The following is a 27,385-nucleotide window of genomic DNA, read 5'->3' as shown; positions in this document are numbered from 1 at the left end:
TTTAATAATTAAGGCCTAATTGGCCCCTCATAATATTAGTATACTACTTTTAGACTGGAAAAAAGCATGCTTAGTTCTGTACTCTGTTTACTACGTGTTATACGTAAAGTATACTTTAAAGTACACTTTAATAAACCAAGTACCAAAGTAAGCCAATCTAGTTCCTAGAATTAAGAAATCAACTAAACATTCTTTCATCATGTACACATCCACCTGTTTGACTTTCTTCCGCAGAACCCAAAAGAAGATATTCTAAAGAATTTTGGTAACCAAACAACATTTAATCCTATTGCATTGTGAGAACATAAAACCACTGAGACATTTCTCAAAATATATTCTTTTGTGACAGAATATGATGACAGAATATTTATCGCTTTTGGTATACTCAATAAGTTTACTTAAAACTCAATGTCTTTGTTGTCAGTGCCTCTCATAACAAGGTCACGTTCCTTTATCACAGTTCACCAGACAAGTTAAAAGTGAAAAAGAAGAGAAGAGACGCTGATAAGCAGACATGAGGCAGAACAAAGATGCCGTGTTGCTGCAGGGGAGCTTTTGAGGATCTGGAATGGAAACAATTTAACAAAAGCACACCAATGACCAAAATATCTGTTCAACACAGACAAGACAGTAGCAGATGCAAGACTTGGTGACGCCCATCTGACCTCTCCAGACCCGGCTGCCCGTGGCTGTGATTGACATGTAATCTTAGGACACAGAGAGTGAGCCCACAGCGTCAGGAAACAACAGAGAATTTCAGAGAGAGAGAGAGAGAGAGAGAGAGAGAGAGAGAGAGGGGGGATTAAAGAGTGTGTTTGCGGTGCTACCAGAAATGACTCATAGGTCAGATGTGTGCGCATGTAGCTGAATCTAAATTCGTTTTATAAAGGGGCTGAAAAGGAAAATATAAAAAGAGAAAGAGTGAACCAAATAAGAGTTTTATCTAGAAGATAACAATATATGATGAGAAGAAAACCTTTTAACACATTGAATGCATAATCACGATACTAAGGTGTTGTAGGTGGTTGCTAGGCACTTGATAGGATGTGTCAAAAGGTGATCAGGTCATTGCTCTGCAATAGCAGTGTTCCTCGAGTTGTTGTTGGCATGGTGCTATACAGTTGCTGATGTGTAGTGGGTAGTTACTAAGGTTTTCTCAGTGGTTGCTAGGGCGTTGCTAAGTGGATCCTAAAGTTGCTTGTTGGTTACTTACACAGGTTGTATTGCCTCAAAAGGTTTTTCTTCAGGTTTTTAAAATCACAGAGGACCAGATTCATACGAAGTGTTTTTGCTGATGAGGAATCATGCATGTTGCTAATAAATGTGCAATATCCTGAGTAAATATCACCTACAATATCCTGCATGGTTTCCCAGAACAAAGCTCTCTCTCTCTCTCTCTCTCTCTCTCTCTCATGCGACAAACACCTTTAATAACTCAGTAAACGTGTATTTGTGTGTATTGATTGCACAGATGAGACCCCACAGATCACACACAAACCGCTGCTTCTTTTGCTCACACACACTCGCACATTTAACCCATTGGCAGTGTTCTTGTTGTCATAGTGATGGGTGGAGGGAAGGGGTGGTCACAGGTGTCTGTCGGCCAAACCCTCTGCAACGTCCATAGCAACTGTGCTGTTCTGTGCCTGGCAACCTCGTTTCAGCAACAGCATCCAATCGTCAACCAATTACTGCACATTTAATGAGCTTTACTCACTCACACACAAATAAACAAGAGTAACACATTCACACACGTTCACACATCCACAAAGAAAGACATCTGGAAATACTGGTTTCCTTTCTGTTGGTTGTTTCATGCAGTTATGTGTACTGAGTAAGTCTTATTTAATACATGAGGATAAAAAATGAGATCTACTTTGCGTGTGCAAGTGCTATAAATACTCCAAACCGGTGAGTCATCGACCGTTGCATCAATCGCTCTTTTCAACTGTGTCCATTTTGCCACACACACACACGCTCAGTTTACATCTAGCTTTAAACTTAGCTCATTTAGATAGACTGAACGCCTTTAGCCGATTTCAAACAAGGAATCAATTAGACAAGATGTTCCTTGAGGTAAGTTAAAGTTAGAAACCCTTGACCATGAACTCCACCCCTAATGTCACCAGCAGACCTAGACATGCTTTTCTACCCAAGCACAATTATAAAACATCATTTGTGCTTTAGTAAATGTACAGTTCACCCAAAAGTGACATCATGACAATGTTGTGTCATGATTATGGGACAATGTTGTCCCATAATCACTGTATATTTTCACTGTATAGAAAAGACTATACAGTGATTATGGGCCGTCAAGACCAAAAGTAGAACAGAGAGGAGTTGTGTTTCAGCATTAACTTCGTATCAGGTGTTTCCTGCTCAGGAGAAATAGAAAGAGACTGAAATGAGAGTGAAACACATGAAGAGTATAGGAAGGTGTAAATGAAAATAGATAGTAGAGGTCAAATAATCTGGATTTGAGTAAATTTGGTAAAAGTGTTTGAGTTGGTATTTTAATGGGGATCACTAAATAAAGTTTGTATTATATGGAAAAATCTCTTTATTGCTGCAGGTAAAATCTCATGGATTTGGATTTGGAATGACATGAAACCGATTGAATTCGATCAATTCTCTTTTTTCTGTGTTCTATTGCTCTACAAATATCAATCTGTCTAGAAGTACCCAAACATGACTGCAGTGTATTATTCAAATGCCAACCAATGAAACACTTTACATTTGGTTAAAACATTTTCCTCTGAAATCAAAGCTGTGATGGTGAAGCTCAGTAGGTAGCAGTGAATTCTGTCGAGATCAAAGCAAAGTCAAACTCATCTTCTCTTCAAGACCAAAGATTTTCTTTTATAGCAACAGCTACACAAAGTTGAAATAAAAGATTCTTCAGTACGCACATAGATACAGACCCACACAAACACACATCTACTCCTGAAGATATCAGCCTTCACAAGATCTCATCTTAAGATGCTTGTTATCGGGATTTACAGCACACACACACACCGATCTGTCACACAAACAACTTCTCAAGCTTATTGCCTTTGTGATCATTAAATGAGCAGTTACTCTTTGCCAAACGATTCTCATGTGTTTACGCACTAATCTTTCTCGGCAGCTAACTCATCTCTGCAAGTTTCCCTGCATCCATTTCCAGGAAATGAAACAGCCGGCGGTCTCCTGAACTCACTACGCTTATCTTGTTAGTGGTCTTTGGCAAACTTTCATACATTACATCTATTTATCTGTACAGTTGAACAAGCATTGAACATGTATTGTTCTGCTGCAGACACAAAACTGAATGTTGACAGGTCAGAACGCCGGTTACTGATGGATTTAAACTTTAAGCGCTTCAACACTCATTTGACCCCCACACGCACCTTAAAGACCTCGAGCTTGCACAGCTGTTTCTTTGGCATCCGGATATCTGACCGCCACGTGTAAATTAAATACTCCCTCTGGTAACTGTTGCCATAGAAACTCTCATTAAGACCAAAGATACATCTGAGGATGCTAAGGGTCAGTGTGCATCTTATCAATATGTTTAAAATCATTGGTGCTCCTGACCTTTTCATGTATGATTACATCACATACATTAAATCACAACATGCTGGTTACCCCCTAAGATCTTAAAGTGAATTAAATGATCTTTTGAAGATGAATGGTAATGGTGGTCCTTTTCTGTTTTGGGGATTTACGTTTCAAAGACTAAACTCACAAGATAAGCGATGAAGTGTTGAATGAATGAAGAAGTGAAAAGACAGAAGTGTTAAGTGAGAGACTTTTAAGAGATTACTTTATCACTATTATAACAGTAGGTGTTAAGAAAATCCCAAACACTTGACTCATGAAGAGAATATAAGGTAGAGAATGAATTTGTGTTTTCATTTCCTCCACGGGGAGTATAAGTCACTATACTCGCTCTCTTTTTCTCAAAGAGGGGTTGTGTCTTTACACATGAAATATTTTAAGCGACTACATTTCTAATTTCACAAAATTGTTCGAAACTAAACTACTTATAAAACATAAAATGATTCTGTCTTCAAAGATTTATTTATAATGCATTCTTTTATTTGAAAATAAATGCGTTTGCTTGCGTGTGTTTTTAACTTTCCTAAAACTGTGCTTAACTAACACCATGAACTGCAAGCTTACGTTGGAAGAAATCGAAACGAGAGAACTTTCCACTGCAGTCCCTCGAGAGGAAGACGGGTCACTGACTCTTGAGCGTGTGATGTCATTTCATTGGGACAACAAAGACTAATGATGCTGATGAAGGAGTATGGGCATTATATCGTAGATCTACAGTACATATAAAGCAAAAAGTCAGATTGTAGAAATCCTCCAAGCTCATTCCTAAGGGGAATAACCAAAAGAAAACGTTTAGGGAGGGGAAAGTGGACAGATTTGAACTCTGCAGTGACGCCAAATAGACTGACACAAACTTTGCCCATCTGCAAGGGACTTCAGAGCTTCAGATCTTAATGAGACGCTCACATGGTCTCTTACACCCCCGTGAGGCAGTGATTTGTAAGTGCAAATAAAGATATGAAACTTCACTCGTACCGAAGAGACTTTTTAATGGAGACTCTTAAATAGTCTCATCCATGCAAGTAAAGCAATATGGCTCACTTAGTTATATAAAATGCAAACATATCAAATCCTTTCACACATTTATGTACATGTTGATATATAACAAAGAGTTTTCAAGTGATTTCCAGGTGAGTTCGTATTTACTGCCTCGGCACTTTGCAGAACTTTACCACTGCCAAAATACTAAAGTTACTGTATTTATTATTATAACTACTTTAAATCAATGAATGTGGAAACTCCAAAAGAAGACATGCGCTTTGCTATCGTGTTTTTGGGTGAAGCATCCCTTTAAAGGTTTTGTTCAACAGTTTCTATGGGTCTTAAAGATTCTTTATGAAACCACACAGTCCGTCGTGACCATTAAGGAAACTTAGAGTTGATTTTAGACATTTGGTCAGGTGACGCAACCTCAGGAAGTCTCATTCAGATTTTCCGCGCCGCAGTTCGGTTCCGAGATCACCGGTTCCTGGGTCTCATCTCCGGACACCGGCTCTTCCTCTATAGCAAAGCGCACATCGGCTATAGAGCTGAGAGAACTCACGCTGCTCCGTTCCACCGAGCAAAGCGCGCAGGCCAGAGGTGCGAGGACGCGGCCACCTTCGAGCGCGCAGCCCGCGTGCCTGCCGGTAAGCAAGAACGGCACCGGCGTGGAGCGCAGCGCGGGAAAGGAGGGCAGGCTGAAACTGTGCTTTTTCTGGCTCGCGCCCCACTCGCGCTGCTCCTCCTCGTGCAGCAGGCGCGTGAACGCGTTCGTGCGTCTCTTCTCTCGCCGTTTGCTGCGCAGGTAACCGAGCATGATCCCCATGAGGAAGACTCCATAGAAGGACACCACGATCACGATGTACAAGTATGCGTTGCCGTCCCTTCCGCCGAGCGAGGAAAGTCTGGTGGTCTGTTGCGATGAGAGCGCGCCCGGCACGCTGCCGTTGCGCGCCGACTCCATTGCGATTGTGGTAGTGAACTGAAAAAATGTAATTTAAACTATGACTACAATTGCTTTTACATATAACATTCAGCAACGATGTGGTTAAAAAGTGCAACTGGACCAAAATAATGTAAAAGGGCATTTAATTCATTTTATTGTGGGATAAGAATATTATTATTGGACTAAGAAAAACTTTCTGAATTGTCACACCTGTGCCAATAAGCTGTGACGGAAAGTTAAATCGTATCGATAGTCTACAAAACATGCGTGAAATACGTAAGATGTACTCACCGAGATCTTTCAGCGTGGACACTTTCTCGCTTATGTTTCTGGACTGTAAGGGGAATGTCAGCTTTGTGTCGTTTAAATAACGGGTCTCGCGAGGGCAGCTGTGCGTGGACACTCGCCAGGAGGATCTCGACGGGGGTTGAGGGAGTCGAGATCCTCACGTCCGTCCCTCAGAGATGCTCACAGCCTCATTCCTATGACGCGCAATGGAGCTCAAGTGCTGCCAAATGCGCTCGTTTATCATAACATGCCGAGACAGATCCGCAGTCTGGAGAGCGAACACAATAGCGTGGACTTCAAAGCAAAGATTTGCATGAACTATTATTACATAAACGATGGTCCTTAGTTGCATTAACGCAATTGGCTGACGCTTTTATCCAAAGCAATTTAAACTGACGTTTAAGTCTATACGCACCTGTGTTTCTAATGATTAATGAGGTCTTAAAAATTCACAAAAACATCTTGTGCAATTTAAGTTACTCAGAAACCCCTAGTTAAAGCGATACTTCAGCCAAAAAATGAAAATGCTGTCATCATTTTTTCACGTTCCAAATCTGTATCAATTTATTTGTTCTGATGAACACGGAGAAAGATATTTGGAAGAATGCTTATAACCAGACAGATTTTGCCCCCTATTGTAGGAAAAAATACAATGGTAGTCAAAAGTGCCCCAGAACCAGGGCTGGACTGGTAATCTGGCATACCGGGCAAATGCCCGGTGGGCCGACGCACTTGGGGGCCGGTTGATATAAAATTATTTTTTTTTATTTGCCAACGACCGGCCCATAAAGCAGGGACAGCGGCCCATTGGTTCATTATCCATACTGACACTGGGCTGGCCCAATCATCTCTTAGGGTTAGGGCTCCAACCCTCCCCCTCGGTTTCTTGTGTCAAATGCAGTCAGTGGGTCAGAGCCAGAAATCTGTGGATTTAGGATGGAGAAACAAAAGCGCAAGGGCAAGGGGGGTGCGGAGAAGTTGCGGGCCAAACAAATACAAATTCTACAGGTTGATGCCTCAACATGTGCAAAAATAACCGACATGTTAAGTGCTGTAGCTTCAGTTTCCAAGCCTATAGTAGCTTACCTAACGACATTTTGCAAAAACAGGTGAACATAGCACATGGAGGAGAGGTGACTAGCCATAGCGGCACCCAGGAAGAGGAGAAGGTGTCTGATAGTGAAGTCAAGGAGAGACAGAGTGAGCAGGAGAGTGTACTTGAAACGGTAAGCAGTGTTGGGCGCTACAAGCAGTGACGCTACTAGCTTAACTACATTTTTCAGTAGCGTGGTGGTAACGTCGCTGTTTTCTGAATCAAATAGCTTTTCCGTATCGAAGCTCTTTTGTTGATCAAGTAGTGCGGTAGCGTCCACACAAGCTAACGTTACATATTACCAAACACAGACATCCCAAGTCTCCCGGAAGTTCCGGGAGTCTCCCGCATATTGATAGCGGCTCCCTGGTGCCCGCAAATGAGTTAAAATATCCCAGAATCTAGAGTGAATGATCAAGAGCGCGCATGCGAGACAGAGACTAAGAGACTGTGCTTCAACACATGTAGCGCGCGCACAGCAGAGAGGGAGCGATACCTTGCGTGTGTGTGTGTTTGTGCTAGTCTGCGTGTGTGCCTCGTGAAGCGCAGGTAATACAGAGAGCATCCTGATTGGCCCGTTTCGGTAAATCAACCAATCAATTGTCAGTGTGGGCGGGCTTTTGTCTCTTCTCCCTAGTCCCGAACTGAATACTGGGTTTAATGATTGTAAAGACATGTTGAGGTGAGTTCATCAAGTTTTATTTGATTTCATGCGCATATTATTCAGGTCGGCTAACAACTAGCTACGTGAAAACACCTTAGACATATTTAAAATGGCAATGGAATGTAATTAAAAGCATTTCCCTGAAATGACTTTTTGCAGGTTGGGATGTCTGCAAACATTTCTGAAGAACAAGCTCATATCGGAAACACAACTGCTAAGGATCACCGATCCTGGTCCAGTAAGTGACGCCACCACCATACAGGGACCGGCCGGTGACTTCTTCGTGTTTTACGGTAAACAGCTTTTTGGTGCATTACTGCCACCTTCTGCTCCGGATGGTGACATCACAGTGTGTGGGCCTGGTTGGGCCACGACGAAGATGATGATTTACCTAAATTAATGAATATTATAGTAAGACAACATAATCGTTGTCGCTATTATAATGTCTGTCAGATTGTCACCTACTGCACTAGCCACTCAGTCAGCTAATGTCAAATAACACAGCATAAGCTATTTTGCATTGTTTTTGTAGCTATGTTAGCAGAGTTAACTTATTCAATTGCAACTCCGGCTGATTATTCTAATGTTAACTAGATTTTATAACATGGAGCACATTGTAATTGACAGAGTTGCAGAGAAGAGCAAGCTACTGAGGGAACTGCTGTTATTGTAAGGTGAGTTGAGATTATTGATATTATTATAAAAATATTCATAATATTGTAGACTGAAATGTGACTCGTTATTCTCTCTCTCTCTCTCGCTCTCGCTCTCGCTCTCTCTCGCTCTCTCTCGCTCTCTCTCTCAGGATGCCCTCACGTTTGTAGTTCGTTGTCTTTGATGTTCAGAGCACCATGGAGCCATTTCCACTAAGTAAGTATAAAATATGTGCAACCATCTCTCTACATTGTTATATATTAAAGATACTTGTATGGGGATCATTTTTCTCATTCAGTTATCATTCTCGTCTCTCTCTTTCTCTCTCTCTCTCTCTCTCTCTCTCTCTCTCTATCTCTCTCTCTCTCAGGATGCCCTCACTTTGTGTAGGCCCTACTCCACTGCCACCTTTGGTCACCACGGAGTCAGTCAAGAGAGAGTGAGTTCACTGGTCCATGGCACTTAATTCTCAGCTTTGTAGGGGTTTTTGGGAATGGAAAAGTAGATATGCATATCTACAGGGACCGCAAGGATGGTGTACTGGTTGGTTGTGTCCCACCGATTGTGGTGGGCCGGTCTGAGCAAAAATGCCAGGGCCCTTTTTTTATCCCAGTCCAGCCCTGCCCAGAACTGTTTGCTGTCCTACATTCTTCAAAATGTGTTCAACAGAACACAAGTAATTTTTCCTCAATTACTCCACATATCTTTCTCCGTGTTCATCAGAACAAATAAATTGATACAGATTTGGAACAACTCGAAGGTGAGTAGGCCTATGCCTTAAATGATTTAAAGGGATTCTTCACCCAAAAATGAAAATTCTTCACATAGATATTATTTATTTGAACTATTTAGTCAGTCAGAAGTCTAACTCTTTAAATACGGTTAAAAGTCATTTAGTCTTATTTTCCAAAGCCACTGCACTATTTGAAGCACCCCCATGTTGTAAAAATGTAATGGATTTGAATAAACAAGCATAAGTTTTCCATTACATCCATTCCCATATATACTTGTGTTATGCCTGATGCCAAAACTGAACTTGTGCTTTTGCCAGTCTCATCTGTGTAGGAATGGTGCATGATGGGAAGACCTAGACAGTGTAAGTCAGTGCTTGGCCACGCCAGTAAATCAGAGTCAAATAACAGAAAGATGATAAAACATGATCATATTAGACTGAATCACACTTGTTCCCTTTCTGTCGGTCTCTCGACGTTGTGTCGAACCGACAGATGGGGTTCGCCCCTGAGAACCTATCATCTTTTGACTATTTTGAAAAGGCCAATGAAATTGGCGAATAAAATTTGCATGCCGGGCTCCGCCCCCGGATATCCGGGTATTAAAGGGTATTCATTCACCTTTTGTTCTTCGGAGCCTTCACATCTGATGACATTCTACGAATTGCCGAATTCTACGACGCGGTGCAGCAGAGATTCCCCTGGGCGTCCTGGCAGTTCCAGAGGTGTTTTTCTAAAAGAGCAATTTCTTCAGCGTGGCATTTGCCGCTGATCTCTTGGGTGCAGTACACTCATCGAGGACGGGGACGGACACGGTGGTTGCCGCAGGTGTTCGGGGGTCCGACCACTGTGGCAGCCTCGTGGATTCGTCCTGCCTGCACTGCGGGCGGATGGCTATTCAGACGTTGCATCACGCTGGCTGTGTTCTCTCAAGATCCAGCCACCACCTCGTCTGCTTCCTGTTCTGTGACCGCAGCGGCTACGGCCCTGCCGCCAGCGACGGCGAACAACGAGGGTGATGTGGGGATTATCGTGAGCGTTAATCCGTCAGCCGGCTGGCTCGCGGACCGCTCGCGCCCCGTCTCGCTTGTTTAGCAGTTCCCCGAAGATGGTCCTAAGCCGTCTTATTCCTCAGCCACACGCTCGGACACGAGCCATGGAGGTGAGGTGTCCCTGCAACATCGGAGCGCGACTTGCCGGCATCAGACTCTGGCAATTCCCTGAAGCTCCCTCCCTCGGGAGGTCGAGCACAGGTGAGAGCAGACGTCAAGGTGTCAGCTATGCTCGCTCGGACCGCCGTGAGTGTCGGGTTGCGGTACATTGGGTCCGGGCGCGACTCCAAGCCGTGCCCGGCTCAAGTGCCGAGTTTTACCGAGGCGCATAAGGAGTTCAGTAAGACCTGGAGCGCCCCCTTCGGCGCGACACCTTCTGGGCCCAGCTCGAGTCTTGCCAACAGTGAGACCAGCGGTCGTAGGGTGTACGCCTGCACATAGCTCCATTCCCCTTCTTAGGTGGATCAGTGCGCTATGGGCTGCCTCCCTTCTTTCCCCGAGGGTGAAGATTGAGTTATTAGATATAGCTCTAACCGGACCTAGTGCCCCACACGTAGTAACCCCCCACTAGGGTGGTTCCGTCTGAGATGTCGTCATGAGATGGTTCCCCTCGTGGCAACCCATGACCTCCCCCAGGTGGACATCCACCTTGCGGCATTCCACTCCTACCTCCTATGAGTTCTCCCCTATTTGGTGAGACCATGTTGGTGTCTCCACTTTTCCCCCCCTATGGTGGGAAGTGGTCTCCGTAGCGCACGTCCACATTGAGAGAACAGCGCTTACCCAGTAGCCCTACGGTACCGGACGGCTTCTCGCTTAGAGAAACAAGGCCTCCGTCTGTGGTGGCCGAGGGCAGGGGCTACTCATCTTTGCCAAAAGCTCTGGGAGCCCCTGCCTGCCCACTGGAAGGTTACAAATTTCGCGATAGCGTTCATGTGTGGCTCGCCCACGTCAATGTCGCTTTGCTAGAGATTGTGACGCGGCCTAGTGCTGTGGCGTTTTCAATAGGAACCCCATCTGTCGGTTCGACACAACGTCGAGAGACCGACAGAAAGGGAACGTCTCGGTTACGTATGTAACCTCTGTTCCCTGATGGAGGGAACGAGACGTTGTGTCCCTCATGCCACAACACTAGCCGTCCGCTGCAGCAGTCGTGAGATGCTCTCAGGCTCCTCAGCACAAAAGGTGAATGAATGAGCACGCCGGCTCCCCTTTTATACCCGGATATCCGGGCGCGGAGCCTGGCATGCAAATTTCATTCGCCAATTTCATTGGCCTTTTCAAAATAGTCAGAAGATGATAGGTTCTCAGGGGCGAACCCCATCTGTCGGTTCGACACAACGTCTCGTTCCCTCCATCAGGGAACAGAGGTTACATACGTAACCGAGACGTTTTCTGTCATTACACAGTCTGGTTTTATCATCATGAATAAATGCATGCGGGTCATTTCTGAATCTACTATTCATGCAGGTCCACATATTTGTGGACAAGCTAAGGCACGTTGACACAATTTAAAGAATTTGAACAGAAAGCTGAAGGGGTTGATGACCTCTGTTTAGGGGTGTCAAGTTTTTTTTAAACAATTTTCATCATTTTTAGGACATGATTCTACATTAAACCCGATTCTGTCTTTTCTAAATAAAAGAAAAACTTGCTCTGATACAGGTCGAAAAACTTGATTCAAACATATGGTTTAAATTAATTTCATTTTAATTGTTTTATTAAAGCCTGCTTATGGGAAAAAATATTATTCTGTCCCGCAGGATACTGTAACTTCAATAAGCATACATTTCACACTCTGCATCAGACAATATACAGTACGCCTACAAAAAACGGAATTACTGTTAGTCTAATAGAGAAAGATATTTTATATCATATCAGTTGCTCATTTTGTCTCTTTAAGATAGTTCACACGACAACATCAAGTTGTATTAAAGTTAAAGAAAGATTACAAACAGTAAAGAAAGTTGTCCAGAACTTCACCTCATTCTCAGTTTAATGTCTGAAGGATTCCTGCTGAGAGCATGAGTGTCAGGACAGAACTGTTACTTCTAAACCTCCCATCTGATTGGACAGACATTCAAGAGTGACTTGGGTCAAATCTGAGAATCTGATTCTAGGGTTTATCTGGCCATATCATTCAGATTGGGAGCTGCTTTAGTGAAATACTTTCCAGTTTGGTTTGCTTATTTACATGTATGCATTTGGCGGATGCTTTTTATCCAAAGCGAATTACAAAGCGTTCAATCTATACATTATTTTTCAGTGGTTGTAATCAGAATTCTTTTTTATTTGGCGCCGTACATTCTCTCAATGTCATGCCGGTAATGAGTTTTCAGTTCTTTTCGTTTGAGTTTAAAAGCATCCGTCACAAGGCCGGTCTCTGGGGTCCAGGCATCCGAACTCAAACAGATCTTACGTGGAATTTCAAACCTTTCTAACTGAGCTGTTAAAACCACACCAAACAGAAAAAAACAATCAGACTAAAATGAAGTCGTGGTAAGAAAGTGCATCAAAGGATTAAAATGAAAGCACAGGGAACAAAATAATTGAAAAATACTTATTCATTCATTACCTGTCAGTGCCATATCTGTAATGACTTTAAGCACCTCGTCCTCAATGACAGGGCTGTTACAAAGCTCCTCCCATAAACCATTTACACGCCTCCTCTCTGCAAGTGCCAGGAGCTGTTTCTGATTGGGCACCACAAAGCCAATCACGTAAGATTCGTTGCTGAAAGTAGAGATGTTTTATTGATGGATTTACAGTATTCAGTTTGTGTATGTTGCTGAGGTATATAGGTGGTTGTTACAGTTGTTGTACCTGTTGGCATAAGCACATATGTTGTCGATGAGAGGGCAGTTTTTCAGGACGGCTTCCACCTTTCCCAAAGAAACATATTCTCCAGCCTGAAGCTTCACCAGGTCCTTCTTACGATCTTACACACACACACAGACACAGTATAAACATGAGATTTTTTCATCTGTACACGAGTTTGTGAAACAGGAAGTTCTCCCGTACCTCCCGGCTGGGCTTTAAACTCTTATCTGCTGCATTTATAGGAGTGAGTATACAATAAGATGTGTCATTTACAGGAAACACAGGGAGTTTCACTCTCACCAATAATCTTCAGACAACCGTCTCCATGAAACTCTCCGATGTCTCCCGTGCAGAACCACCGCTGGCCTTTCTTATCCACAAAGAAATCCTCACAGTTCTTCTTGTTCTTATAGTAACCCATGGTTACGTTAGGTCCACCAATCAGAATCTCTCCTCGTGGACAGGGTTTATCTGTGCTCCGGTAACATCCTTCATACAGACACATAGTTTATGAAAAGACACATTATAAACAAACATTAAGTGATGCTTCATGCATACACGTGACTACAAATCGGTTAAATACTACTTTAACACATTTCTGCAAGTAATATTGTCATTCATTTAATATTTGAATTGTTTATCATACTCATGGCTTATTGCTGTTGTAATGATTCTTTTATAACAGTAAATGTAAATCATGGTTCTCCAGTCTTGTTAATGAGTTTTGATATATTGATTTTACAAAAAGAGATTTATGAATACATTTTGTCTCGTTTTCCAGGACAAATCCTTAATATCTTAGAGGCTGCTTCTTGTGTAAATATATATCTAGATTTAATTATTGGTCTCGGAAAACAAAAGCATACTTGAATTTATGCTAAAATATCTAAATTAAGTTAACTGAATTAAGTTGAAACTTGAATTAAGTTTTTTGTTACCCAATTTGCAGAAACGCCTATTGTTGTTATAAGCAACTTAGCTTATTTGAATTTTTTGTAATATCAAAGATCATTCTGCTTCTCAGGCAAAGTCAATGTATCTTGATACAAGTTTTTTTTTTATATTTGTACAATAAAATATATTTTTTGTGCAGTAAAGGAACTTCCTTAGAAGGCTCCAAGTATTCCTCTCTTTTATTTTGCTCTGCTTTGTCTCACCGCTGCAAAGTTTCTCGCCAGACGTGTCATATGATGGAGAGGTAAACTTAACTGACAGTGTTTTTATAACACCAAACGGGTGTGTGTGTGTTTCTCTTACCCTCCATCCAGTCCTTCAGCTGGATCTCACAGCAAACCAGAGGTGCTCCGACTCTTCCCGTACTGTAATCCCAAACTACACACATACATACATAATAAGATCACACAAAAACGATCTGTATTTTGTCTCAAATGAGAGTCATCAAATTTTTTCCATAACAGAAAAAACGAATGACTGAATGCGTTTAAAAAAAAACATTTGTTTGGACAGTTTTACCACCGAACCCTCTGAGAACATAAAACTCATTTCACCAGCTGACGGTCAACTGAACATCTCTCTCGTGACTGCTGAGAAACAGAACATACAGTCTTGATGTTTGGCTGAAGCTGTTGGTGACCTAATTTCATTGTAATGGCCATCTTGGTAATGTTTTACAATCCTATAAGTGTGTACAGACTGTTCTCATATTAAAGGGATAGTTCACTCAAATTGAACTCTGTCATAACCTTGTCACCCTCAAAATGTTAATCGTTTTTCCATTCATTTGCTAACTAGTTGTACATGTTTGGATAAACGCTGAAACAATGTGATACAATGAATGTCCTGACAGAAAGATGTACAGAAATCATTTTATGTGTAAACAACTATAGAGATGCACAAATCTTTGAGAATTCTTTGAACACTAACACTTTTGTGACCATACAGTCACTAGTGAGCGACAAGATTTGTAAAGGCCGCACTTTTAGAAAAATGTTAAAAGCTGAAAGATTTGATTGTAGATATATGCAGACTTCAATGGCCCAGCATATTTTCTTCTATGAATAAAATACAAATTATCAGATAGAAGAACAGAAGTTTTCACCAAAAACAACATTAGAGAAACTTTTTTTTGTCAAAAAGGCTTTGTGTTTTGAGCATCATTCCCAATGTAATATGGACAGAGATTTTGCTGTCTGCTTTCAGAAGATAAAAACATGAAGGCCCGGTTTCACAGAAGGCTTAAGGCTAGTCTCAGACTAATATGAGTGTGTGACCTGTCTTAACTCAATATAACTTGCCCAGAAATATCTTAAAATATATCAGTGCCATTTTGTCTCAAGATGCACACATGTATTCTTCTAAGACATAAAAGTGACACAAATATCTTAATAAGGCATAGTTCAGACTTAAGCTAAGTTTCCCTGAAACCTGTCAATGCGGAAGCGTCGTCGAAATCACGGATACAGTTTATATGTGTATGTTGTTTGCTCCACCTGCATTGTATGAAAAAGTAACCTGGAAATGATCTTGAATGTCAACGTCACAATATAAAAACAGTTTAATTTGAACATGAGCTGCTTAATATCAATGACAGGTGTGAATCTCACGCTGACTGATGGTTCCAGCACCGCAGGTCTCTGTGAGGCCGTACCCCTGACCCACAGGACAACAGAAACAGATGTTCATGAAGCGCTGGGTCGCCGCTGACAGTGGAGCACCGCCTGATAACAACACCCGTAAACGGCCACCTAGCAATGCCCGAACTTTCCGGAAGACCAACCTGGGCAAGCAAATGAAAGAAAGAACGGACTAAAATATAAAACAAATAATAATTGTACAAAGCTTTTCAAAATAATTTGGTGTGTTTTTTTAGCCTACAAGATGTACCTGTCACACAGGGGGGTGTTGTACCCCATGGCAAGCTGCTCCATCTTATAGTTATAAGCCAATAGAAACAGAGTTCTCTGAAAAACACTCATCTGCTCCACCTTCAGCATCACATTCTTATAGATCCGGTCCATGATCTCCTGCATACAAAACATGAACATATTAATTTATATATGGTGATACTGCCCAGAGACAGTCATTAAAATCAAGTCTTAAACTTTTATGTATCATGTATTAGAAACCAAACCCTAACTTGACAAAATAACATTACTTAAAAAATCGAAACACTGTAAATTTGTTACACTTAAAATTTTTACTTTTTATTTAGCACGCATAAATCAAATAAAAGGGAAGGGAAGAATGTTTGTGGTCACGTTACAACTGATATTTTGACTTTCTTTTGTTGTTGATGGGAGAAAGAGCCACTATGTTTATGTAGGTTTGCTCGGCTTTTGCGATTTTTTACCGCAGGGACATTCACATCCACCCACACCAGAGCTTGTGTGTTTATACATCTAATGCATTTTCAGGCAATGACAGTCTTTAAATCAAACATTATTAATAGTGTAGTTACAATGTGTGTGATTCACTACTGTTTGTTTGTGTCAGAGGGGCGACCACACGGGCCTTTCTCACGTTCTGCTTACAGCTGGGATCAGTTCCGGACAAACCCATTCCCTCACTGACTTTCAACCCCAACAACCCAGAGAGAGAGAACAAGAGAGATATAAAGAGAGAGAGAGAGAGAGAGAGAGAGAGATTTGGTCTTACTGGTACAGCTGCCATAAGACTGGGCTGCAGGACGCTACAATCTCCTTTACTTCCCTTCTTTATCTTTGTTGACTTTGGGGGGAAAAAACAAAGTCAGAGAAATCGGTAAGACTCCCATAACTCTGCACATGTTTTTCCAATCCAATTCTGATGACTTATTTTCCATTATCATATTAAATGTTCAACTGTGACATAAGAGACTTTATGACTTTGATCTCAAGTGTTAATTATGACATCACAGAACAGTGTTTTAATCTTGTGTGTTTGAGTTCATTTGAGTTTATAATAACACACAGTCAATATAAAGGTGTGTGTGTGTGTGTATCACCTGGTCAGCGAGTGTATGTGGTGAAGAGTAGCCAATTCTACAGCCATGAGCTAAACACACCAACTCAGCGCTCAACTCTAACACATGAGCCAGCGGAAGATAACCGATGTATGTGTCACCCTTACTGTAAAAACAAACAACCACCCAAACAAACAAATCAGCAAACACAAAACTTCAGAATAAGTATTTCTGAATTAGATATTTAATATAAATATAATACAATTATTTTATAAATCTATTTGGTCAATACTACTCCACGGCATAGAATAAATACACAATATACACAAAACACAACAAATAACACACACAACATGTGCATGGCATATACAAATCTCCGGAGACATGCAGTTTTCACGGTTTTCTCTTTATCTCTGTTTATTTGTTCTCTCTTTCTCTCGCTCACACACGCACGCACACACACACAAATGCACATGTACTGTAAAGTTAGAGGCGAATACAAGAATAAAACATGTGTGTGTGTGTGTACCCGAGGTTGGGAATCCTGTCAGACATGCCGGCGATTCCTGCAATAATGTTACCATGAGAGATCATGACTCCTTTTGGTATTCCAGTGGATCCACTCGTGTACATGATCACAGCGATATCAGATGCACACGGAGGCTGTACCTGTCTCGATGCTACAGAAATACAAGCATCATTTTAATAATAATAATAATAATACACTGACAATCACAGAAAATACAAGCGCAAACAAGTCTGATTCAGATATCTGAACAAAACAAATTTCTGAAATAAAAGTGTGCAGCAAGAGTCCTGACGAGTTTCCGGATAAACGTTATAATCACTACATAAAAACATTTAATGTCTCCCAGAGAGAAATGTGCAGTATAACGAAAGTCACTAAAAATTAGTTACAGTGAAATATAGTGTGTGAATGAATGTCCCAACTAGAGGAGAAAAGAGATATAGGATAAACAGATAAGGAGAGAAGACGGAGAGAGGCAGAGAAGGACTGATGTGGAGAGATGAAGAGAGAGAGAGAGACTGAGCAAAAAGGTGCAATGGAAAGAGAAATATGAGAAAAAGAGAGAGATGGAGAGAGGAAACAGTGAGACAAAATGGGGTTGAGATAAAAAGGAAGTGTGACTTGAGAAGAGAACGTATCAGAAGAGAACGTTTTGGTCACACTGTCGAAAAGGGAGCAATTCGCACTCAACAATTAACTAAAACATTCGCCTCAATAAACTCTGACCAACTGCTTACAGTATAAGGTAGTTTGGTCACACTTTATTTTAAGGTCCAATTCTCTCTATTAACAAACCATTAACTACAACTTTTGCCTCAATAAACTCCCAATTTGTTGCTTATTAATAGTTAATAAGGTAGTTGTTAGGTTTAGGTATTGGGTAGGATTAGGCATGTAGAATAAGGCAACGTAGAATAAAGCATTAATATGTGCTTTATACATAATTATAATATACAACCAATATGCAGGTTAATAAGCAAGTAGTTCATTATGAATTTGTGTGCCTTAATGGAAAGTGTGACCAAAGTGCGGGGTTTGAAAGCTTCCAGAACAATAAATGTGGAACAGGGGAATTAGAGCGTGTACATCTGTGTGTGTGTGTGTGTGTTAGCACAGTGAAACACTGAAACAAAACAGAACCAATGTCATGTAAAGTCTGAAGCAGTGTGAGAAAACATGACCTGACACCACAAACAGTGAGAGACAGAGAGAAAGAAAGAGAGAGAGAGAGATACTACTGCAGTATAAGCAGCTGTTGAGGGCCGTCCTGGCCTTCACACAGAATTAAGGATGTGAGAGAGAAAGTCAGGAACACCCTCGACCTCTCAGCCATAATCTGACACAGATGGAGGATTTCTCATTCACATGACATGACGTGACCTCACACACACAGTACCGTTCTCAGGCTGTGCTCCCACTCTCTGTACAGCGCTCATGCTGTGAACACTGATGCCTCCTGAGTAAACTGACCCACTGTCCAGTTTATCATCAAGAACGATGATGTGACGTAACCTCGGTACCTCCACCAAAATATCCTGAAAAGCACACACACAGATGTTCTATGAGTAGAGAAAGTACAGAATACAGTCGTTCATTCTGTTATGAAACCAAATGACCAAGTCTGCAACTCCCTAAATTAAGAGCAAAAAACTAAAGGGATGTATATGAGTTCGTAGGAGGTCTGATCACCTTGAGTTTGGTTTTCAGAAGTTCTTTGCTGGTGATGATGTGAGAAACTTCAGTTTCATTGAGTCCATGAACAATCGCAGGACCACCGAGAGTAGAGTAAAGAGTTACCACTGGAACACACAAAAAAAGAAGTCAAGTAAAGTAAATTATACAAAAATAAATCGGTGTGTGAAAAGATCATCTAGTTCTGAAACCGTGAATCATGCTGGGATTGTTTTACAAGCTGAATGTCCTTTCATTCATCAGCACACAACTTTTACTGTTTTATCTCATTAATGTGTGTTTGTCAGTTATCAAAGTCACACGCACACACACGTTCGCTGCGTTCTGTGACATCATCAGTCTGCGTCAGAGCTCGAGGGCTTGACACTTTAGTCTTGAGACACAAACACAGAGAACATCAACACGGAAACATCAACACACACAAACACATTCATTCACTTCATTGAGCAGACGTGCACATATCTGAATGATCATTTACATAAATACACGCATAACATGTTTGACAAACTGAAGCAAAGCAAACCACACACACACACACATCTTTTTATGCTGTACTGTATATTTTCCCCCTACCCCTAAAGAAAAATGTTTTGCATTTTTAGATTTTTAAAAAATATTGTTCAGGACGCTTTTTTGCCTGTGGGGACATCAGAGACGTGTGTATGTATGGGAGATTGTGTAAAAAGATTTGTATTTACTTTTTACTAAATGTTTTTTCGTAAAAAAAACTAATCTGGCTGATATGAAAATAATGCAGATATATGAGACGTCTTCACTAATATGGTGTTGTGTGTGTGTTTGCTGAGAAAACTCCCATCCCCATCAGACACTTGGAGGGGAAAAAAGAAAGGCGTGGGGGGAACGTTTACATAACATCAGTTCAATGAGGACAATCTGACCTCTACACACATGCGCACACACACAGTACGCGCAAGCCCCATGTGTTACAAACACAAGCATACAGAAGCATATCTATGGCTAGGCAGGGGAGATCATTTTCTCTTTGTGTGTTTTTGTAATCTATGATGCATACATGACTTTTGACATTTTCAGACGAAAATCCACTAGGCACTCTTGAAGAACTCACATGGGAAGTTGTTGACGAAGCAGGCCAGAGCTGCTATGATCCACTCGGCTCTGGTCTCACAGAAGATGGCGATGTTTGTCAGAGGTTTCTGTCCCAGAGCAGTCAGACCGCTTCCAAACTCTATCATCTCTCTATACACCTGATCATACGACATCCAGCGATACTCTCCCAATATCACCTACAGTACAGAAATGAACTACAACTATAACATCTCATTCCTGACATCACAAAATCTACATCAACAGCTCCTCCTGCTGGTTCAATATAGAAATCACAACTCTCCCTCCCTCTCACACACACACTCACCTTCTTGAAGACTCTTCCGTCCTCCTGTCGCTCGTCTTCTTCGCTCAGCAGCTCTCGTGTCCCCAGACAATCATGTTCAGGGTATCGTCTCACAGAAGCTTCAAACACCCGATCGAGTGTGTTCACACCGGGCTGCACACACACTGACAGCGTCTTTAAAGCCGACACGTCCCGGTACGGGCCCTCCGGATGAGCGCTCACAGACCGGGCCTTCACCCTCCGTGAGCACTCAGACAGAGATTCAGAGTCTGAAGATCTCAGCAGCAGATACGGCAGGTATGACACCAGAGAATACAACCCGACCAACACTCGAAACATCAGCTCCAGCACAGGACTCACTTTCTGTTTAAACTTCATACTGACACCCACACAGATGACACTCGGTCCTGGTCCTGAGGCAGAAAACACAGGCGGTTGATTCTTCAGTACCAGTTCTCCACTGAAACACACACCACACGTCACACATCAGAACATTCGAGATCTGTGAGGATTTTAAATCTGATCGCAGTTTCACAATTTTCTCTGTTTGGCTCAAACCAGCTTAACAAAGAAAGCATGGAACAGCGTGAGAGATTAGAGAACGTGTGCGTAACAATGGCCAGCTTTACAATGCCACAACAGATTTCAACAACAAATCCAGAAATGGAGGAAAGGTGAAGAACTTACTAACAGTGTATTAAAGAGATCACGTTTTCTATAAATAACTATAAAGAATGGAGAATAAGGTTCTTTTATGGCCCACGTCTCTGATTTAGCAAAAAACTAAAGTATGCTTTATAATTTGCTTTATTTGCTCATTAGCTATAATAAAATGGCATTACTGTATATTTTGGCATAAGCACTACATTAGGTAGTTACAAGATATCACAAACTATTTAATGTTTTACATTTATGCATTTGTCAGACACAAAAAGCGACTAACAGTGCATTTTAGTTTATGCATGTCTCTTGTCATTTTTATATATTCAAAACACAAAAGAAGACACTGGAGAATGTAGGTCAGCAAACAGTTCTGGGGCACTTTTAACTACCATCGTATTTTTCCTACTATGGGAGTCAATGGGGGGCAAAATCTGTCTGGTTATTAGGATTCTTCCAAAAATCTTTCTCTGTGTTCATCAGAACAAAGAAATTGATACAGATTTGAAACAACTCGAAGGTGAATAAATGATGACAGAATTATAATTTTTGGGTGAAGCATCCCTTTAAGGAACTAATGATCTGATATACGTAAAACATCCGACTCATTCAAGGATGATGGGTGATGAGAGTCTGGAGGCATCTATGATCCTGAACACAAACACGACCTTATAAGAAAACTGAAATGTTCTGATTTAAGAAACATATTCTGATACTGTCATACTATCACATACATTATTTTTAATTAAAGATCTCATAAAAACATATAAAGCACAGCTGGTCTGACAGGTTACATAAAAAAGATCTACAGAAGCTATTTCAGCAGAGATCATGTATTATTCACGCTCATCCGTGTCTATGATGATGAGAAAGTTAATCTTTTCGAGCAATGAAAATTCCTCACATCCTCAGCAGGTCATAACTCAATGTGAATGTCAGCAGATAGGTTGTTTTAACTCATGGTCGGGTCACATATGGACAAATCTAACCATGGTTTAAATTAACCTAGAACATTTACACCAACTTGATACAATTTCAAGTGTGATATCCCAGAATCCTCCAGTGCTGCCCAACTCTCTCTGTTTCCCAGAATCATGTGCAGCCTTTGAGGGAATCGTTTATTCAGATGTTGTTGACACTATGTGTTTGTTTTTACGTGAAACACAAAATGAGATGTTTGGCGACAAGCTTCTGTTTTCTATATACAGTGGATTATGATTCATCAGCGGTCATATGAACTCTTTAACATCGATTCCACTTCAATAAAAAACACTGTCACATTAGATTTATTCTGAAAATTTGACATCATATCTAACACCATTGGTTCTTCCATGTCACATAACGTCTTGGTTACGGATGTAACCTTGGTTCCCTTTCTGTAGGTCTCTCGACGTTGTGTCGAACCGACAGATAGGGTTTGATCTTGAGAACCTATCAACTCTGATTGTACTTTTTAAAAGCAAATTGGGGAATGGTATTTAAAGCGCCAGTCTCCGCCCTGTACATACGGGTATAAAAGGAAGATGGCTCGCCCATTCATTCAATTTTGGGCTGAGAAGCCTGGGAGGATACCCAGGTCACTGCAGCAGGCAGAACTGAGGATACATCCGTGACCAAGACGTTCCCTTTCTGGGGTTCCAATACGAAACGCCACTGAGCTTCACCATATCACAACCTCCCTTACCGGCCTAGGCGAGTCATGGGTGCACTGCCGCGAATCATGATCTTCCAGTGAAAAAGGGCAAGGGCTCTTTCCAACAGACATCACACGCTCTAGATACGAGATGGCCGCCTGGCACAGTGAGGGACAATGGGGAGCGCATTAAACCTCGAGAAAGGGGAATGCGTTACGGAGGCCACATCCTACCAGTGGAAGGTGACATGTGGAAATATACACCGGTCTTGCCAAATGGGGAGAACTCATGGGAGAATGGTGCACGACCCCGTGGGGAGGTCACAGGTTCACCTGCGGGGAACCAAGAGTGAGAAATACTTCAGACGGGACGACCCAATGGGGGAGTAACTACAGTTCAAGTAAACAGGGGTTCACCTTGAGAGGAAAACTCGCCTACCGAGCTTTGTATGAGCCGCTCCATTCGGCTCTTAACCAGAAGAGATGCTTAGTGATGGAATGCCTGTACTTCACATATTGGGGAAAGTAGGGAGGCAAAAGAGCACACTGACTCACCTAAAGAGGGGAAAAGGTGCTTTAGCAGCCGGTCGCTGGTCCTACCTGGTGGTACCAGCAGGACACTGACTGTTGGTACCCAGCAGACACGGTCGAAACTCAGTTCCACATGAAGGTTGTAGAACCTCGCAAATGTGGTGGGCATAGCCCAACATGCAGATCTGCATATGTCTGCCAGAGAGACGCCCTGGGCACGGGAGATTGTGAGGCGGTACGCCAGGGAGGAAGGAAGCTCTTTTACTGAGAATGTGGGCGCCAGGTCCTGCTTAATCGCCTCCGTCTGCTTCTTCACTGCCGAGAACTGTTGAGAAAAGTCCTCGTAACGGCACGCTCTGCCTGGGTTATATCGATGTATCCCTTAGCAGCTCCCGAGTCAAGGGAGGTCAGTGTGACTGAGCTCATTTGACGTGCACGTGCCGAAAAGGGGGCCTGCCACGTCCTCATGCACCACCAGGAAGAATGGCACTGGATTAATGTCCATGGGAGTCCCTGAATCACCACCGCCGCTGCGGCAGGCTCGGAAGCCTCTGTGGTGCGGGGAGCTGACGATGTTGTGGCTGCGTCCAGGCAGACCATGAGCGCAACACCCTGATCGACATGCCATTGCAATGCGGAAAGGTCAGATCCATTAACGCTGTCTCAGCATGCTTGAGCCCCAAGCACCTGATACAGGATTCGTGCCTGTCTGGTTCTAGAACAAAGTGGCCACACCCAAGATTACAGCGGCGAGACATGTCAGTGACACGTGCACACTGTAGGAAATTTGCTTATAGTCACTTATGTCTTTCCACCGAAACACCAGAGGGCAATCGTACCGAGAGACCGAGTCCGCTGATCTGTGTCGTATGGTCCAGTAGTACAGAGAGAGATAAGGCGCTTTGCATATACAGATGCTTGGCAGGTTCCGAAGAACAAAAGGTAAATGAATTTGCGCGCCATCTTCCTTTTATACCCGTATGTACGGGGCGGAGACTGGAGCGTCATACCATTCGCAAATTTCATTGGCCTTTTAAAAAGTACATCAGAGTTGAAAGGTTCTCAAGATCAAACCTGAAAAACCTAACCCAATGAATGAATTCACAAAACAAGCCAAACTTGAGAGAGATATTTGGGAGAAGTATTCCTTCAAGGCATGAACACGTTTTTAATGTCTTTCTTATAGTTTCTCTCTTTCTCGCGCCACCCATCCTCTCTTAGAGCTTAATGTAGAACCGTGATGATTTAACATCCGGCCTAACACAGAAAGTGTTAATACAGATGAATAAGAACAGCACAGCAGAAGCCGAGCATCAGGGATCTAAACAAATATTCAGCACTGCAGAAGGTTGGTGTGTTTGAATGTTGTGGGAAACAGCAGAAGCCTCTTTTCAATGGAAGAATCATAGAATCACGCCACAAAGAGAAGGAGGGGTTGAGATAAAGAGAGAGAGAGAGAGAGAGAGAGAACAATTGTGTTACTGTACAGTACATTCTGTAACATGGAGTACATGTCTGTTTTACTGTGACTTTGTGTGCTTTATAAATGACATATTCACATTATTTTCATGATAATACACCCCTCAATTCACATTACTGCAATATTAAAGGGATAGTTCTCCCAAAAATGAAAATTCTGTTATCATTTATTCACCTTCGAGATGTTCCAAATCTGTGTCATTTCTTTGTTGACAGAATTCTCATTTTAGGGTAAACTATCCCTTTAAACTCAACCTTGTTCTTTATGATGCATACGTAATTTTTTGCATTGGAGCATTGTTTTTATGAATGAGTGAATGAATGAATGAGAGAGAGAAAGAGAGAGAGAGCGCAGTAGAACTTGCGGAACAGGATTGTAGCAAACTGAAAACATAAACTGCCAAGAAAAATCACTACAGATCAGGAAACTGAATGAGCTTGAAATGAAAAATCAATAAAATCAATAACTTATACAGTAATATAACCTGATGCTAAATACTGACCGCCGCACCTCAACCTCACAACATCTGTTTCTCACTGCAGTGTATCAGATATCAAAAATCTCACACGTGTCTCAATAAAAAAGCTAAATAACTCCCCAAATTCAACTTGGACTTGACAGAACACCAAATCCATCTATGTCACTTGCATTTAAGATAAATAGAGCCTATACGGTAAGAGAAACATACACGAACGAATAGAAAAGTCTTTTAAACGCACGCGCTTTTTTCACTCCCGTCACTCGTTTTCTTATACAATAAATGTAAATACAGTAAAGGGAAATTCTTCAGCGAAACAGTAATAAAAACAAATCTTTCACCTCAATTCTCTTCCCGCGATATAAACCAGACCGTTCACGCGCTTCCGATGCGCACCTGCTGCTCACCTGTGCCTCGAACCGGAAGGTTTGTCACGCGAGCTCTTGGGCGTTCGCCCGCATTCCATCGGGCTGTGATTGGACAACAGGTGTCCTGACAGAACATCGCAGGCCTACATCGCAAAGCTGCATTACGTATCGACGAAATATTATTTACAGACGATAATCGCCTTTCCATAAACCTAGTTAAGTATTGCACATTCACTTCAAATAACCTTTTTATTTTCATTCAGTAGGCGTTTGAATGTTAAAGGGATAGTTCACCCAAAAATGAATATTCTGTCATCATTTTGTCGCCCTCTGCTCATTTCGAACCTGTATGACTTACTTTCTTCCGCAGAACACCAAAGAAGATATTTTGAAGAATGCTGATAACCGAAGAGCGGTATGCGGTGGCACCCACTGACTTCTATATTGTATGGACACAAAACCATTCAAGCGAATGGCTGCCATCGCTGTTCGGTCAACAACATTTTTCTAAATATCTTCTTTTGTGTTCTGCGGAAGGAAGGAAGCCACAGGGCGAGTAAATGATGACATCATTTTCATTTTTGAGTGAACATTCCCTTTAAGATGTCAGATCTTTCCAGTGTTTCAGTGACCAGAGAGACCTTAACCAGAAGCTCGAGTGTGCCGCATTCCTTGACATTTCAGAATCAGATTTAAAAAAATAGACACAAGTAAACACAAGTGTGTGGGATGTTATGTTTGGAAGAATAGTCAACAACCCCAAGAGTCTTGATTACAACAATAAACCTTATTATGTTTCTTCAGCCGTATAATCTCTAAAAAGTTGATCTGTCCCACCTTCTGTGGATACAACATGAATACAACACTAAGCAGGGCTAGTGAATTACAAGCACAAGTATTGTATAATAGAATAGTGAAACAGATTAAATAGTTTGAGATATTGGAGATGTTTAAGAGAGGAACCAGTCATGATTCACGAATGAGAAATGACATGCATTTATTTCCCCTTTATAATTCAACAAAGTAGTTTTATGAAAAGAAATAAAGCAGACATATCTAGCTTGAATCATTTAAAACATTGTTTCTGATGGAAAAAAAACAATGTGTGAGGTTTCTATAAGGTTAACGTTTTCTCCACTGAAAAGTCATCGATATAGCGCAGTGGAGTTACAGCGTCATCTAGTGACTGATAATTGGAATTAGAACAGAACTCCATAGAAAAGTAATAAATCTAGTGTAGGGCCCCTGCACCACCAGGGGGCCTCCTTGAGTGCCGAATCAAAAACACTATAATGTAAACAATGCGTGGATTCAACTTTCTGCCCTCGGTGTGTTCTGTTACAAACTTTACAGGAATAATTTGGAAATGTCCTTATTAATACTTAACTTATTTAATAACTGTAACATACTCGGACATCGTGCTGACAGGCGATAACGCATTGTTTTGATAACACAAAACAATTTACACATGGCCATGGCTTCAAAACGAAGCAATCGGTCTGTAGCGGAAAAAAACTGCAAAACCTTCAAGCAAAAGAATATTATTTTGAAGTCTTATTTAGTTTTCAGATTTACAAATTCAGCATTTGTCCACTGACATACAGTTGATTTGACTGGGGGGTTGTCTCCAAAGTTACATACACATTCATATTCTAACTTCAATAGCAAAAACCAGTTGTACAATGTTCGTTTGAGTCTCAGCTATAATGCACACCACTGTATTTCGTTTGCCCGTGGTAATATGTCGTTTTTGTGTCATCACATTTAGAGAATAATTGATGAGTTTTCATAGACTTTCTTGATACCATATTTATCCATTTTTGTTAATCACTCATTTGATGCCACCCGTTACTTAAGGTGAAGCATTATTTACATGTGAATCAAAATGTGAATTTAATTTCATACTTTAATG

The 27,385-nt window shown here is 41.6% G+C and overlaps 2 protein-coding genes across 3 annotated transcripts; both read right to left on the bottom strand.

Moving 5' to 3' along the window:
- Nucleotides 1–4,065: 4,065 nt before the first annotated feature.
- Nucleotides 4,066–6,013, bottom strand: kcne4 (potassium voltage-gated channel, Isk-related family, member 4). Its single transcript, XM_079481323.1, has 2 exons — nucleotides 5,819–6,013; nucleotides 4,066–5,563 (listed from the first exon to the last, which is right to left on the bottom strand). The coding sequence occupies exon 2, from the start codon at nucleotides 5,543–5,545 to the stop codon at nucleotides 5,012–5,014; it is 534 nt and encodes a 177-aa protein (XP_079337449.1). The 5' UTR covers nucleotides 5,546–5,563; nucleotides 5,819–6,013; the 3' UTR covers nucleotides 4,066–5,011.
- Nucleotides 6,014–11,606: 5,593 nt separating this feature from the next.
- On the bottom strand, nucleotides 11,607–25,531 carry acsl3a (acyl-CoA synthetase long chain family member 3a). 2 transcript variants are annotated; one of them, XM_079482243.1, is made up of 15 exons: nucleotides 25,447–25,531; nucleotides 20,345–20,783; nucleotides 20,039–20,216; nucleotides 18,949–19,058; nucleotides 18,656–18,794; nucleotides 17,260–17,410; nucleotides 16,773–16,896; nucleotides 16,445–16,516; nucleotides 15,674–15,813; nucleotides 15,394–15,566; nucleotides 14,087–14,161; nucleotides 13,130–13,318; nucleotides 12,833–12,947; nucleotides 12,585–12,742; nucleotides 11,607–12,455 (listed from the first exon to the last, which is right to left on the bottom strand). In XM_079482243.1, exons 2-15 carry the CDS (start codon nucleotides 20,699–20,701, stop codon nucleotides 12,298–12,300), a joined length of 2,139 nt encoding a protein of 712 aa, XP_079338369.1. In that variant the 5' UTR covers nucleotides 20,702–20,783; nucleotides 25,447–25,531; the 3' UTR covers nucleotides 11,607–12,297. The 2 variants fall into 2 exon arrangements, with proteins under 2 accessions (XP_079338369.1, XP_079338370.1); XM_079482244.1 differs by having other exon boundaries at nucleotides 20,345–20,736; nucleotides 25,447–25,528.
- Nucleotides 25,532–27,385: the final 1,854 nt, after the last annotated feature.

This window comes from Barbatula barbatula, assembly GCF_947034865.1.
Source record: "Barbatula barbatula genome assembly, chromosome: 19".
Lineage (NCBI taxonomy): Eukaryota > Metazoa > Chordata > Actinopteri > Cypriniformes > Nemacheilidae > Barbatula > Barbatula barbatula.
This window is presented reverse-complemented; position numbering and strand designations above follow the sequence as displayed.